At 40.4% G+C, this 15,785-nt stretch overlaps 1 protein-coding gene across 1 annotated transcript in view; it reads left to right on the plus strand.

The window, feature by feature from the left end:
• Positions 1-5,637: 5,637 nt before the first annotated feature.
• Positions 5,638-15,785, plus strand: part of LOC106547061 (rho GTPase-activating protein 7) — a 92,307-nt gene continuing 82,159 nt past the window's right edge. The window contains exon 1 of the mRNA XM_014064095.2: positions 5,638-5,858. Coding sequence (XP_013919570.2) covers positions 5,744-5,858 — 115 coding nt within the window. The 5' untranslated portion in view covers positions 5,638-5,743. The remainder of the gene's footprint in view (positions 5,859-15,785) is intronic.

Here is a 15,785-nt window from a genome sequence, read left to right on the forward strand (position 1 = left end):
CATCCTTGATGTTTGTAATGGAAAAGAGACAGTTAAAATGATGTAAGGAATAAAGAAATGTGATTCCCAATGCTTTCCCAATATAGTTACCAAGAAACCATGTACATACATGAATTCTCTGGTGAGCATTTAAGCACATGTTTAAAAGTAAAATTGTTTACTGTAATTTAGAACTGTTTGTTTACCAAACATAGCATGATCTTGCCCAAAACCCCTGGCAAAAGTTGTCTTTTGTGTGCCTGACTGCCTGTAAGAAAAATAAAACAAAGCAACAAAGCAAAGACTCCCATCACTATCAAATGCATTTGAAGAAGTTTAGTGTTTAAAAAAAAAAACCGATTCAATTCTTCCCCTATTTGTTTTGATTTCTATGGTTTCCCAGGCTACAATTTGTGATTCTTAGGATAATAGGCCAGAGTTCAGAGAATGCTGCAAACTGTATTTTCCTGGTGCAAAAAGAGACATATGGGGGCAGTAAGAAATCCACCATCCCAAATCCCTTTGCTGTGGCAGTGGAAACTCAAATCTACTTTAATTTCCATTCAATCACCCTTATCTTGCCATTGGTTTCAACAGAGAACAAACACATCCTCTTCTACCTCCCCTCAATCTTCTCTTTGGCAAGGTAAAAATGCTCAATTTCTCAAGCCCTTTAGCTCTCATTTAAACCCACCTCAGGATTTCTTCTCAAGTACTGGACCCCAAACTGGAAACAGTAAAGTGAAGCCCAACTGGGACACCGAATAATGGAATGATTGCCTCCTATAATCTAGATGTAGATTTTCTATTAATGCCAGTTTAAGATTAAATTGGATTTTTTTAGCTGCTGCATCACAGTGCTTGTTCATGGTCAACTGACTTCTTATGTAGATTGCTGCTGCTTCCAAGATCTAGATCTATTCAATCCTGTGCCTATGAATTTTATTTTCCTGTTCCCCCCCCACACACACACACACAATGTAGGGACGTAATACTTGTCATCACCAAATATTGTATTGTTGGCTGTGGCCCAATGTACAATCTCTCAATGAGGCTTTAAATAACAAATTGTTGATTATCATTTATTATTATTTAGGTTGGGCCACTGGTGGGTTTCAAATTTTTTTAGAATTTCTTCTGTAGGTGTGGCCTGCTTTGTGGGAGTGGCTTGCTGGCCATATTACTGGGTGGGATTGGCTTGCCAGCCATGTGGGTGTGGCTTGGCAGTCATGTAACTGGGTGGGCATGGCCAACTTGTAAAATGTGGTGAAACTCACTTAACAACGCTCTTGCTTAGCAACCAAAATGTTGGCTCAGAAACTCTGGAATTTGAAGCACGCAAGTCTTAAAGCTGTCAAGTTACAAAACTCTTGCACCCCTAACCCTTTAGAACCACCACCACCCCCCGGAGATGTTCAAACTTGACAGCTTTAAGACTTTAAGGTTTAGATAGGACTCTTAGAGGCAGGCGGGGCAATTGGTGAGCCAGCCAATCAGTGAGCGGCAGACAGGGCAAGCGTGGTGCGAACAGGCGGGGGAGGGAGCTGGAACCAGTTCTAAACAGCACGGTAGATTTGTGGAACCTCTTCTATAGAAGAGGTTAGAACTGGCAGGAACCCACCCCTGGGTTGGGCACACAGGCAGCGAGACCTTTAGCCTGGGTTTGACATTTTCATCCACCAATTAAGTCCCACCCAAGAACCTGAAATTGGCAGATGTCATTGTGAGCGTCCTATCTGGTGCTCTTTGAGCTTAGTTGTTTTCATTGAAATGTTTGATTACCCAAATTAGGTAGCATCCTCAGTGCTCACAGTTCTTGTTGTTTCATAGAGATAAAGGTACCATTGCAAGGTGTAAGCTGTTTGAAGTAAAGCAGACTTTTAAAATTGACTGACGGTGATTTTGTCAGTCCTGATGATGTTCAAGAGATGTTCCCCATGTTTTGGAATTGCATGCAAATTACTATTAGTAAAAACTTTGCTTTGTCTACCACCTATATTTGCAAGTATTTCTTTTTGTGATTTTCTCCAGTTCTTTCTCTTCTCTTCTACTGTGTCCAATAGAAAGCCCACTGACCAGGCATTTTTTTTGTCTTTTTAATTTATTCTTATTTCATTTGAAGGATGTTTTGGTTGAATTTTTTTTTACCATTACCTAATTTAGTTCTAGAATAGAATTTGGTTTCCTGTCAGCATTACAATCTATGCAAAAGTTGTGATATGGATTGATTTTATAGTATATTCCACAAATTTGCTATAACCCCTCCCCCAAGGAATTTACAAGTTAGCTTTAAAAATGGGGTTTGTGGGAATTTGGGTTTGTGTTCAGATTTATCTAAGGCGTTAGTTTCAAAATGTTCCATGTATAAGTTTATGATGACGGGTGAGAGGGGTGATCCCATGGGTGCTCCTTCTGTCTGTTTGTATCTTTGTCCATTATGAATGAAGTATGTGTGGGTTAGGCAGTGGTTTGTCAGGTCCAGGATGTGTTTCGGGGGGGGGGGGTTGTTTGTTCTGGATAGCTGTCAAGGCTTCTTTTATAGAAACTTGGGTGAAGAGAGATATGACATCAAAGCTCACAAGTAGGTCGCTGGGTTGTAGGTTTTGTTTCTTTATTGTTTCTATGAAGTGGAGTGAGTTTTGTACGTGTAAGGTGATGGATTCTGTGTAGGGTTGGAGTTGTTTGGCGAGGAATTTGGCAAGATTCTGTAGAGGTGAGCCTATGGAGCTGACTATGGGTCTGAGTGGTGTTCCTTTTTTGTATATCTTGGCCATAGAGTTTGTGTAGATAATAAAACCAAAATCATTTACAAAAGAGTTGAAAGCAAAAACCAAGCACATTCTATCTATTAGTAGCAGCAGCAGAAACAAAATTCAATCCAAATGTCAATTGAATAAAAATATCATATCCCTAAAGGAATGAACAATCACATGTTGTTTTATTATAGCTCCTGTCACCTCAGATCATTGGTGATACAAACTGAAACTGATGAAAATTGGAATCTGATATTCGTAAACTTGAAAGTATCACTAAAGTTGTCTAGTGTCTAATGAATTGCCAATGCAAAAAAAAAAATTGAGTCCCGTAGCATCCATAGGCTATTTTAAAATTATAACAAAGGTCTACCAGTGCCCAAGACAGTCTCTTTTGCCATCAAACAACTCCTATTGTTGCACTATTTTTCCTAATATATAGCACATACTATTTTTTTTTTAAATCCTCTTGGTAGAACATAAAAATCACACACACCCTCAAAAAAATCCAGGAGTTGCTTCTCTGGGAAAGCTAAAAAAAGTGTGACCAAAAAGTTACTTGGTGAAAAATATTCCACAGCCTTGGTGTCACTACTGAAAGGACCGTGACATTAACTGTGCCTTAGAAAACTGAAAATAAATCACTGCTTTGGCTGATAATTCTACAACAGCAGTAATATTATCCCAAAATTATGCAGGATTTTATAGCTAAATTGCCTATAGATCTGGAGGGAGTGCTGTTTTGCCGAATCCATGGGCTATTTCTAGGTGCTGATGGCCATGGCACTGGTACCATTTCCTTTCAGCACTCATCAAGGACAAAGCTAGCTTGTTATCAGTTCCTCTCTGCCGCTTCACCATATGCTCCTCCTGTGCAGTGATAATCTGTCATGCAGGCTAATTCCGGACTCAGGTTTAGTGCTTTTTTAGAAAATGCTAGATGTGCATTAAGAAATAGCCTGACAAGTCACAGGTGCAAAACATCTCCACATCTTTGAACTATTGTTAGAGCAACTTCATAGGTAATTAGATTAGCCAGAAACCAAAGCAAAATACAATATGTAGTTATTCATGTTTTGTACCCATAACTATCTTGTATAAGCTAGGTTGAATAGAGAAGTAATGCCAATAGCACTTAGACCTATGTGCCACATCTCATGCTTTACAGCCCTCTGTAAACAGTTTACAGAGTCAGCATATTACTTCCAATAATTTGGGTCCTCATTTTACTGACCTTGGAAGGATGGAAGGCTGAGTCAACCTTGAGTCGCTCAGAATCAAACTCATGGAGTGAGCAGTGAGTTAGCCTGCAGAACTGCATTCTATTCTCACCGGCTCAAGGTTGACTCAGCCTTCCATCCTTCTGGGGTGGGTAAAATGAGGACCCAGACTGTGGGGGCAATATGCTGACTCTGTAAACCGCTTAGAGAGTGCTGAAAGCCTTATGAAGCGGTATATAAGTTTAACTGCTATTGCTATTGCTAACCACTGTGCCACCATGGCACTTTTGACTAGACCAAAGTCACCCAGAAGTGGTTGCTGCCAGTTTGGCATGCATCAGCTGAACCAGTAGTAGTGGTGGTCCACCCGCCCAGATGCTTCTGCGGATGCGCAGAAACATCCTGCGCAGCAACGTACCCGAACTGGTAGTAAAAAATTTGGCAACCCACCTCTGGTTGGAAGAATTAATTGAAATTTGAAGATGGATTTCTTCAATTTAGCATCCTAAACTTTGTTAGTATGTTGAATAGATCTTGAGGCTGGGAATGTTCTGCCAGTTCCCTTAAGATTAGAAGGGGAAAAAGAAAGAAATGGTAAAAAAATATTTGCTTGAAGGTAAGGAGCTTAAAAGAAAGAAGGAAATGAACTGCTGAAATGGTCTTTTCCTTGTCAGCCATGAAAGTGTTAGAGTAAGCCACCAAAATAATGTTGTTTGGGGGTTGGGGGGTAAGGTATAAATATTTTTGTGGATATAATAAACATTGATTAGCTGAAGAGATCAATTTACTGGCAACTAGTCTAGTGTCACCATTGGATTCTGGAGAGTATCTTGGAATCAGGTAGAAGAATGGCAGGGGCATGGTGACTCAGCATGGGAAAAGCTGGATTTGTTCAACAACCACCTGATTCACGTAAGGACTCCATTCATAGCAAATTGGGCACGACTCATTTAACAGCCACCTTCTTTAGTGACAGAAATTCTGGTCTCAATTGTGTGGTTATAAATTGAGGACTACCTGTCTGATGTCTCTGCACTTCAATAGCCCCTGGCACATGATCTTTAAAAGGGAATCCTTTTCTGTAATGAACGAATCCTTTAAGTTAAGGCAAAGTGCAGTCTCGATAAATTCCAGGATGCCTATATGTGTTAGACCAGAAAAAAAAGGAATTGTGATTGCCATGCTCTGCTGTCCATATGGACACATCTGGACACATCTGGATAGCCATGGTGAGAAACAGGATGCTGGCTCAGATAGGCTCTTTGGTCTCTCCCCAGGGCTGCTATTCTCACACATAAAAGAACTGCAGAACAGAGAATTGGAAAATGAGGAAGCTAGCTTTTCACATGGTGTTAAATCAGCAAACCCTGGAAGTGGTACAGAGTGCTGCCTGACATGTTATTGTGTGGTTGCCTAATGCTTTTTATTTGCACAGCAGAGCAATGAACATGTTTATAAAATGTGGCAGCTGAGATGCAAAGCTGTGCTCAGAGTTGAAGGAGGAGGAGAGGGGGGGGGAGAGACTCTATTGGGTTGCTATTTCCTTTTCAGCCTGACCCCAGATTGTTTGGAAGGAGTTTCCTCCTCCTCCTGATTCTCTCCCACCCTCACTCCCCCCCCCCAGGCTCTGAGGGGTGTTAACAAATTACATGCAGACTTTCTTCCACAGCAACTTTTTCTTCTGTCTGATCTAAAAGAGAAAGCTGACAGGACGGCACCGGCAATGATGGCAAACGTTTGCTTAGTTGGATCTTAATGGCTGGCTGTGTCCCTGTGGATTGAAGAGGGAGGATGGCATATCCAGAGAAGTCTCACTTGAGGAGATCCTTCAGTGAGCACATCAGGGTCTCCACCAACAAAGCCTGGGATATCTTTTGGAAGAGTGCACGAGAAAAGCGTTTATCAGGTTAGTTGCCTGAGAGCCCTTATACTGATGAAGCTCCAATGCAAGGCAAATCCTGCTTTGCTTAACAAATCCCTTGCATGCACCATTTTGCACGCATCGTGGAGCCAAAATATGATTGTTTTTTTTGGGGGGGGAAGCTTGTATTCCCACATGACACCTAGGTGTTGCAGATTGTTTGGTCTCAAAATACCTGCTGAGTATCAAAAGCTGATGGACATGGTCTCTTTTCTTATTAACATTGACCCAAAGCAAGCTTCATGTGCTGAAATGTGTCAAGTTAAATATGCAGTACAGGAAAAGGATGGCATATGGGATCTGTGTGGAACAGGGTTGCAAAATTCCCCACTAGTTCTGTTCCTTCAGTGACACTTTGCAAATCTGGCAACCGTAAATAGCTACTATGTAAAGCCCATGAGTGAAGTTAAAACATTTTGATTGATTTTTTTTTAAAAAAATATACATATTTGCATTGATATATAATATTGTAGGTTTCTAGCATCAATCTAAATACATATGGAAAAAAACGGACAAATCCTAACTGATGGTGTGATCGTAGAAGATGGTTGTGTTGATACTCTGACACTCAGTGGGGAAATCTGGTACTACCAAGTAAATATTTGAGAAATGTATTCTAAATGAAGTACTGCTCCTAGAGAACACTGTTTCTGAGACATCTTGGCTTTTTAGTCTGAGCTTATGCAACTCTTACCAATGGGTCTATTTGGAAGGACATTCTAATCTTCCAAAGAAGAATTAAGTTTCTATGCTGGTAAAAGTATTGAGCTTTTTCTAGCTTAAATGTCAACTCTTGGTCCTTTCCAACTTTGCTGAGATGCAGGAATGTAATTTGGCAGCTTCAATGTTTATTTTCAGCTGGTTCCATTCAGTCTGAACAAGATTCTCCTTCACAGGTAAGTGAAGCAGGACTATGTGTGTGCCCATCTCTTCACTTAAGAGGGTCTCTTAGGTACTTCCATTCTTGATATGACCGCTTTGCCACATTCAAGTGAACATAAAAACCTTTGAGTGGTGTAGGGTTTTCTAGCTAAGCAGGGGGTTGGACTAGAAGGTCTCCAAGGTCCCTTCCAACTCTGTTATTCTATTATTCTATAGCTGCTTATATGGACTGGTTAGTGACCAAAGTAGTATGGCTCACTCACTCATTCTTGATAGTGTATATTCATTCCTCTGGAGTTTATTTATTCATTTGTGCTCCTGGTTAGCATATTTTAAGCAGAGGTTTATATATAAGAACAGGATAAGATTTTCATGGTAATAATAAGGAGCTCAGAATGCAATTCTAAGACAAAGAAGTCAGAGATTTAAAATGGATTAAAGCAGTGGAATGTTTATTCAACCTCTGTAACGCTAAAAGTTTATTCTACTTTCCGGATCTGTTTTCTCTTTATTTGTCAAGGGAATGCCCTACGGGACTGTTCTTTTTGGGGGTAGGGCAGAACTCACAAATGGCAGGAAGAACAAGCCAGGGTCACAGAAGATACAGTAACATTGAGAAATCACTTATGTGGCCTTGAACTTTCTAGATTTGGTTGTATTCTGGGATAAAGATGAGGGCAGGAAAGTAAAAGTGAAAGCGGTCAAATGTTCTGTGGAAGAAATATAGACAACAATTCCTGCTGCCAGGATTCTGAAATTTGAATCCCACACTGAACACATCTACTTGCATCAATAAAAATAAAAATGCCTTAACGCTCGGTTTTTTAAAATAAGTGAATATCTTATACAGAAAAACAAAAACAAAAAAGGCCTATAATCTAGAATTCAGGGCCTTTCCCCACTTATGGCAAAAGTATTCGTTGCAATGTCCTTTTTTTCTGCCTAGTCCCCAGGATGCCACTGTTTCATTCTCATGCAATTAGTGAGGCACATTTACATTTTTAGAATGATAGCACTATTACATTTCTCTTTAAAGCCAAGAGTATCCGCCATCAGCCACAAGACATGTAAAATATGTTACACTTGGACATTCATTTTGTTGGAGATGAGGTTGAATGACCAATAATGGACTGTATCAGAAAGGTCATTTCATGCTTGGTCATTTCAGGACACAACTTTTGCCCTTGCCCTCTGATTGCACAGAAAAGATATGTTATCATTCTGCTGTCTCCATAAAGGATTGGGTAGAGCATTATTGACTGATGGTCTTTTGGATCTGTGTAATACAATAGCAGTTTATTTTTTTAATACTGTGTTCCTATCTCTATCTGCATCTATCTCTATCCCTACCTCTACCCCTCTCTCTATCTCTCTTTCTATATCTATATCCATATCTATCCAATGATTGGAACAGAGGCAGTAGAGGGAAGATAGGGATTGGCAGCAATTTAAGGCTGGTAACTCAGCAGTGGGGAAATTGAAACATCTCAAGAATTTGAAAAGGACTCATTTGGATGGAGTGCTATTTGCCATTAGCTCAAAAAGAGAGAATGAGACCTCACCCATTCTTCTGTAGAATTTGAGCAATTATTTCAAACAATAGCAAAATTTTAAAGTTTTGTTATATTAGCTCACCAAAGCAAGAACACATGGCTGTAATTACACAGATGAATGGATCTGTCAAAACCAGTTGCACATGATATTTCCTTGCCCCATAGGAATTAAATAAGACATCAATATATAATAAAGATAGTTACTATTGCCAAACTCACTTCTTTCCATCATTTATTTCTGTTTGATTTTCGTGGATGCTACAGAACATAATGTTTTCCTCTCCCCAAGTTGTTTGGTAGGTCAGCATCACCTTGTCTCCCACTAAGACACTATGGGAGGTTCCCAATACAATTGGTGTTGAATAAAATACATTTATAAGAAAAACTTGAGTTTCCCAAACTCCATCCCATTTGAACATGGCCAAGAGGGAGGCACAATTCTATTGGTAGTGATTTAAAACCAATGCATTTATTTAATTATTACACAGCATAAGTTAGAAAAGTGAAGGGTTATTCTTGTGGGGTGGTGATGTTGTACATTTGGAGAGACATTGTCTTCATCTTTCCACCCTCAAAACTTTCATAAAAGAAGGTATGCAGAGCTGCAAGAATATATGTGCTAGAAGGTCTGATGCAATGAAGAATGTTTTGATGCATGCCTCACAAAAGCTGACATGGCCATCTAGGGCTTAATGGAATTAGACTTTTCCAGAATCTTGTACAGTCTGGCATCTCAACAGCAAAATACTAACATCCAGATGAATAGTATCCAACAACATGGGAAGGCCACAGATGGATTCTTGTATGTGTTGTCTTCCTAAATGCCTGACCAAAGGTAGTTTGTTCTGACTTTTTGGCTATGGTTAGCTTGTTTTCTGTCTTCCCAATGTTCTGAGATCATCTTGACCCAAATAAATTTGTAAAACAAAAGGCTGAAAAGAGAATGCAAAAAAGGACAAGTGCTTAAAATAAATGAATAACTCCATGCCAAGGTTCCCCTGCCCCCATGAAATCTCAATTTCAATCAAAGTAAAACAGAAATAATGTCCTTTACTTGGTAACTTCTTAACATTTTTCTTGTGCTCCAATTATATTATGAATTAAGTATGAAGCAATACTTAGAATAGCACAAAGGAGGGTCTCTCTCAGCTGCAATTGATTTGGAGATTGAATGAATGCTGACACATTGCATCAAATTTCAGATGGCAATACAATTTTTTTTCAAGAAAGAGTGGGGGGAAAACCCCTCTTCTTTGATGGTAGGATGTACAGGTAATCTCTGCCATGACAGCTGCAATTAATCTGATGTGAAGTAATCAGTTTTCTTCCGCTAGTGGGAGAAATAAGAATTTTCAGATTGAAACTGAAACATTCTTTTCATGAAAGAAATGAAAGCTTCAGACATAATGAATAAGAAATGGCTAACTTCCACAAACTGGTTTTATAAATATTTTTCTTTTAGTTTTAAGGTTCGTTCACGAAATGATGTAGCCATCATTTTATGTTCATCTCAGTTGGGAAGCAAGATGTTCTTACAGGTGTTCTGCAGCTGGTATTTTTCCTGCTTTGAAACTGAAAGCCTGACTAAATACACATGGCATTAAGGATGTATGTGAGAAATGGAGCTTAATGTGGTCACTCCTCCTTTGCAGGAAAGGCACCTTATTGAGGAGAAGAGATCAAAGGATAAACAGTGACCTCACTTCCTTTTCCTTCAACTCAGGGTGGAGGGAGGCCTTGCCAGAAAATCTCCAGGCACTTTCTCATGGCAGTTTTCTTCTAAGGGTGGGCAGAAGTGGTGTGTTCCAGAAAGTACGGCCCGGTACGGGCATACCGGTGGCAGCTGGAAGCAGCAGCCACCATACCGGAATGGTGTTTCAGTGGGCCCACCTGCCCGCCCGCATTCCGCTCTGAGTCCTCCCGGAGAAGGGCGGCATACAAATAATAAAAAAAACAAAAAACAAAAAAATTCCTTACCTCTTTTTGAGGGAAATGGGCCAATTGCAAACACGCACACAGCATATGGTGCCTGTGCGACCACGCCGAGCAGCTGGGGCATTGCAGGGCAGTGGCATGCGCATGCAGTCATAGTACGCCTGCCTGAGGTGGATATCCGGCCCTGTTGCAGTGTACCGATTGCGACGGGATCCAGAACCCACCACTGTGAGCAGGAAATTGCTCCTCCTCTTTCATTCTCTATCTCATGGCAAGAGAGCAGACTAAGGACACCGCTTGGTAAGAGAATATCAGCACAACACTAACATTGTGGGAGATGAGCTGTACTAGTCTTTGCCAAAATACCAGCATATCAACACTTAAGACAAGTTTTAATGAAAGGTACCAGTGAGTTGTGGTCAGCTTGTGTCTTAAAATAAAATTTTCCAGTTGTCATTTTCTTTTGTTCTCTCTTATAAATGGGAACTTAGGTCTGTCACCTTGGTCAACAGCAGGAGGTGCAACCTGCCCTCCTTTCCTGATGTCTACTAGCATCATTAGCCAAACTAGGTAACATCATCAGTCACTAGCATTTAGCTAATGAAACGTCTCCAGAAGCATCAAGGATTCCCCATTTCAACCCTGAGCTAAAAATATTCTCCTTTATTGATAACACAACTCTGCAATGATTTCATCTACCATGGCAAGAAAGGTATATCAAAGACTGCTGCAAAGTCAGAGGAAGTAAGGAAGTGGCTTTTTTCATTATAACCCCATGGACTACATGAACCACAACCCTCCAAAGAGGCTTCAGTACACAGAAATAGTTTCTTGCTCTTTTGTAATTCATCCTCCATTGGTACTCAAAATGGATGTTGGGAGGAGCAAAGAGAATAAGAATGTAGGGACTTTTCTCTTCTCTTCTGTTCTCCTCTCCTCTTCTCTCTTCTCCTTTGATCCCATCTCTGTCTTCTGTTTTTGCATCTAATATCTGGACAGTAAAGCAGGAAGGATTAGTTTTCCAAAGGAAGAACTTTTTACCAGTGTTGTCTTTTCTCCCTTATGCACATGCATCGTCTAATATGAAATCTGGAAGATTTTGGCCCATTTTTTTCTATGAAGGAGAAACTTTTGATGCTGCAGAAACAGGTAGCAAGCAAGTGAGCAGATATTGGTGGTTGATCACATTTAGTCTTTGGACCACAGTATAAGCTACATCATACCTCCTTCCTCGCTGATTAGCAAAGGTCAGAAGTAAAAGGAATTTGGACTGTTATTAACTTTTCTTGCATGCTGTGCTGAACCCCGTCCATAGAATAACGCAACTCTGATAGGGACAGGTTTCAGAGAGTCCCATTTGTGACGCTTTTCATTTTATTCATATCTATATATCAAACTTAGAACAACTTGATGAATTTACACAAAGACTCCCTTGGCCATTTGGTCCTGAGGCAAGAATGCAAGTCCAACTTGACACCCAGATAATAAGCCTATAGGACTGTCTATTTAGATAGCTATATTATGTATCTCATCAGAAAATTGAAGCAAGCACCATATTGAGCCACAAATACCTATTCTCTATTATCTCTGGATCTTTAATGCCATAATGAAAAGTTTGCTAAAGTTGATTTCATGTTGGACTCCTCTTTATTGCAAGTAGCTCAAGGAAGATGGCTTTGACGCTACTATATTTACTAAACAAGGTTTAACATTCAAGAGCTATCACTGTATAACTGCATCTCCTAAATAACAACAACAACAACAATAACAACAACAACCATATTTGAGAGAGACAGTGGTTAAGGTGCTGCCCTACAAGCCAGGAAGCTGTGAGTTCTAGTCCAGCCTTAGGTTAGAAAGCTTGGCTGGGTGACTTTGGGCCTATCACTCTCTCTCAGTCCAACCCACCTCAAATGGTTGTTATGGTTTGGGGAAATTGCTACCTTGAGTTACTTATGAAGTAATAAAGGTGGGATAAAAATCTATCAATAAAATAAATATTCTCTGGAAGTGCATCTGGCTTTAGCTAGGCTCAAAAGAAAAACATAGGGCAAGTTTCTTTCAAATTTCTTTTCATGTTGAATATCATACTGGAGTCTTTAAAATGGCAGTGACCTATGACACATAGTGTGTTTTCTGTCTTTACAGACATGGAGAGTGCAAAGGCATTGTTTAGGAAAAGAAATGTGCAATAGGAAATATTAGGATAAAAGTGCATGGTTAGATTAATAAAGTGACAAATAGCATTTCTACAACACAATCAAATTCAGCTTTATATATACAAACACAACTGTGTTTTGTTTGCTGCTATAAACTTTGAGGCACAGTTAACTTTTTAGAATTTCCTACGTATATCCATTCCTAGTGTTTGTTGCTATTTTGGATCATAAAACAAACTGCATACATACTTGTTCAGTACGAAGAGCACATTTGCAAAAGCAGTTACAATGTGCTGCAGAAGCCAACCCACTTTTAAGTAAGTTTCCAAGAAACTGCAGGCATTTTCCATTTCAGTGGGTTAATTAATTATTGCTTAATCCAATCTTTTCTCACTGGAATGGTGCTTTTTCTGAGTACATAGTCAAATGCTGGTCTTATGTATTCCCAGGATTTATTTTAGGATTCTATCAGAAATTATCTCAGATGAAAATCGAGGCATATCATTTAATTTTCCTTCCAGGAAAATTCTGCACTACATTCAGAGTAATACCTGATGTGTAATAAAAACATTTTCATCAAAACAGAGCAGAAATTCATGTGACTGCTGCTCTTCCATTCTGAGGAGACAGGGAGTAACAGGATAGTATAGGAAGAGTAGGGACTGGGTACATAGGCTCAGAACACTGATACTGTTGTAGGAAATACTGCAGCAAACCAGCAATTTAAACTATTTATTGTCCAGCGGGGAAGCCAGCAGTGAACAGTCCTCTAAAAGTTAGTTCTCACACTGTCAAAAGTAAACAACCTGGTGGAAGAACAGGCTATTACCAAAATGAGGAACAGATGGAAACTGTATCTCTGGCCCAAAAAAGGATTTGCTTCTAACCCTTTACATGGACTGTGTGGGAGGAAGGAGTGCTTAAAATTTGATCATTGATTGCTAGACATACAGAGGGCTCACATTTGATTCATAGCAGCTGCTGGAACCCTTTCGCAATGGCTTCATAGTTTTGCCGCCATAAATCTATTTCTCTGACCCTTCATGTCCTGAGAAATGCATTCTTGCAGTGTTTTGCCTTATTAGCGCAGAGAGCTCTAACAAGGCCTCAGCTAATATGTGCCTTCTGTTGCAAGCTAACCAAATTGCAAACAGCCGCTGTGCATGCAGTGGGGCTTTTTAATGCTTTGTAAACTTAAATTTGAGAAAGATTTCTGCAGGGGACCTTTGATCTGCTGATAGCCCAGAGGCATCCTCTAAGCCACGACTGTCAAACTAGTGGTGTCACATTGCCATCACTTGATGTTTTGTGACATTTTTCCCCTTCACGGAGCTGGATGGGTCTGGTCTGAGCATGACGCATGAGGCCCGTGAGCTGCCAGTTTGACACCCTTGCAAGCTAAGGAACGCACAGTACTTGATACCAGTAGTATTATAAAATATGTACAATGAGCATATTTAAACCAATAGCTGTGCAGAATGTGATAATTTCCCACACTTTTGCTTAAATATACACCATTCAGCTTAGTTGAGGAAACTGTACTATTGTCGGTTCTCACTGAACGATGGTTTTGAAAGACACACACACCAAGATTTGTTTTCTGTGTTGACCAAAGAACTCTCCCAGTATGTCACGTGTGTGCCAGAGGAGGGCAGCAAAGGAGCTGCAGGTACCTTATTGAAAAGGGAGCTGAGATTTCAGCGTCTTTGTTGGTGATACCAACTGTTCTTGGAAGATAAAACATTATACAACATTGGAAACCTTGTGAAAAGCCACCCAAAGGCGGTGGTTTCTTGTCATACAAACAGCATAATTGCCGTTTTCATCAGTATCCTTGCAGCTTCTCGTAGTTGGTTGTGTGTTGCAAATTAGAACAAGTACATTGGTTCAGCATTTCCATCATTACACAGAGCGATTGCCTATGAAGTAGTTTTGGTGGGTCTTTTCTTTTCATTTGAATTCAGACATGCCCTGCTTGTAAGGAATTTAAAAATATGTAATACTGGTTGGAGGGAGAAAATTTAATAGTGTGTGACTGAGGATATTAAAAGACAAACACACATGTATAATATGTCTATTATACAAACATAATAGAAATACAAGAGATGCCTTTTTTTTTAACCAGATTCTCTATTCTTCAGAAAAGGAACAATGGAAACTTGGCATTTTGGAATAAATCCACGAAAGAGCCAGTTTGGTATAGTGTTTAACATACCAAGATAGAAACAGGAAATTGTGAGTTCTACTTCCACTGGGTGACTTTGGAGCACTTAAAAGGTAAAGGTTCCCCTCGCACATATGCGCTAGTCGTTCCCGACTCTAGGGGGCAGTGATCATCTCCGTTTCAAAGCTTGAAGAGCCAACACTGTCCGAAGACGTCTCCATGGTCATGTAGCCGGCATGACTAAACACTGAGCGCATGGAATGATGTTACCTTCCCACCAAAAGTGGTTCCTATTTTTCTACTTGCATTTTTACATGCTTTCGAACTGCTAGGTTGGCAGAAGTTAGGACAAATAATGGGAGCTCACTCTGTTAGGTGGCACTAGGGATTCAAATGGCTGAACTACCGACCTTTCTGATCAACAAGCTGAGCATCTTAGCCACTGAACCACTGTGTCTTACACTTGGGGCACTTACACTTAGTCAAAACCACCTCACAGGATTCTTGTTTTGTAGAAAAATAGGAGGAGGAGGAATTATTATATTTGCTGCCTTGAGTTATTAAGAGAGAGGGAGGGAGGGAGGGAGGGAGGGGGGAGGGAGGGAGGTGGGGAGAGAGAAATTTCACCTAGTTGGAAAGAGTTCCTCAGGATGACTTTATAGGAGATTGAAAGATCCTTTGCTGCTTTTTCATTGATGTGAGTAAACAGCTATTTTCCACAAATGTGGACTTTACAAGACTGAGGTATGTTTCTTAAAACAGGTTGGCCACATCCTGTCCCTATTTATATATTAGCCTAGAGCTGTCACTGCGAACCTATGGCAGACATTCCAAAGGTGGCATGCAGAGCTCCCTCTGTGAGCACATGAGTTGTCACCCCAGCTCAGCTCCACCGCACATGTGGGTTTGCCTCCTGCTGGCCAGCTGATTTTTGGGTCTCTGCCACGCATTCACGGGGGCAGGGGGAATGCGGGAGATGCACATGCATGCGTGGAGGGCAGGTCACAGGGATTTTCATGCATGCATTGCATTATGGCTGTGGGTGGGCTCAGGCAATTTCAGCACGCAACAACAAAAAGGTTAGCCATCACTAGCCTAGAACCATGATGGTGAACCTATGGCATGCATGGTGGCATGCGTAGCCCTCTCTGTGTGCATGCAAGCTGTCACCCAGATCAGATCAGCTCCACCATGCATGTGCAAGTATGCATGGATGCCA

This window comes from Thamnophis sirtalis, unplaced genomic scaffold (assembly GCF_051295495.1).
Source record: "Thamnophis sirtalis isolate CommonGarterSnake01/CBP01778 unplaced genomic scaffold, rThaSir2_p1.2 scaffold_3, whole genome shotgun sequence".
Taxonomy (NCBI): Eukaryota; Metazoa; Chordata; class Lepidosauria; order Squamata; family Natricidae; genus Thamnophis; species Thamnophis sirtalis.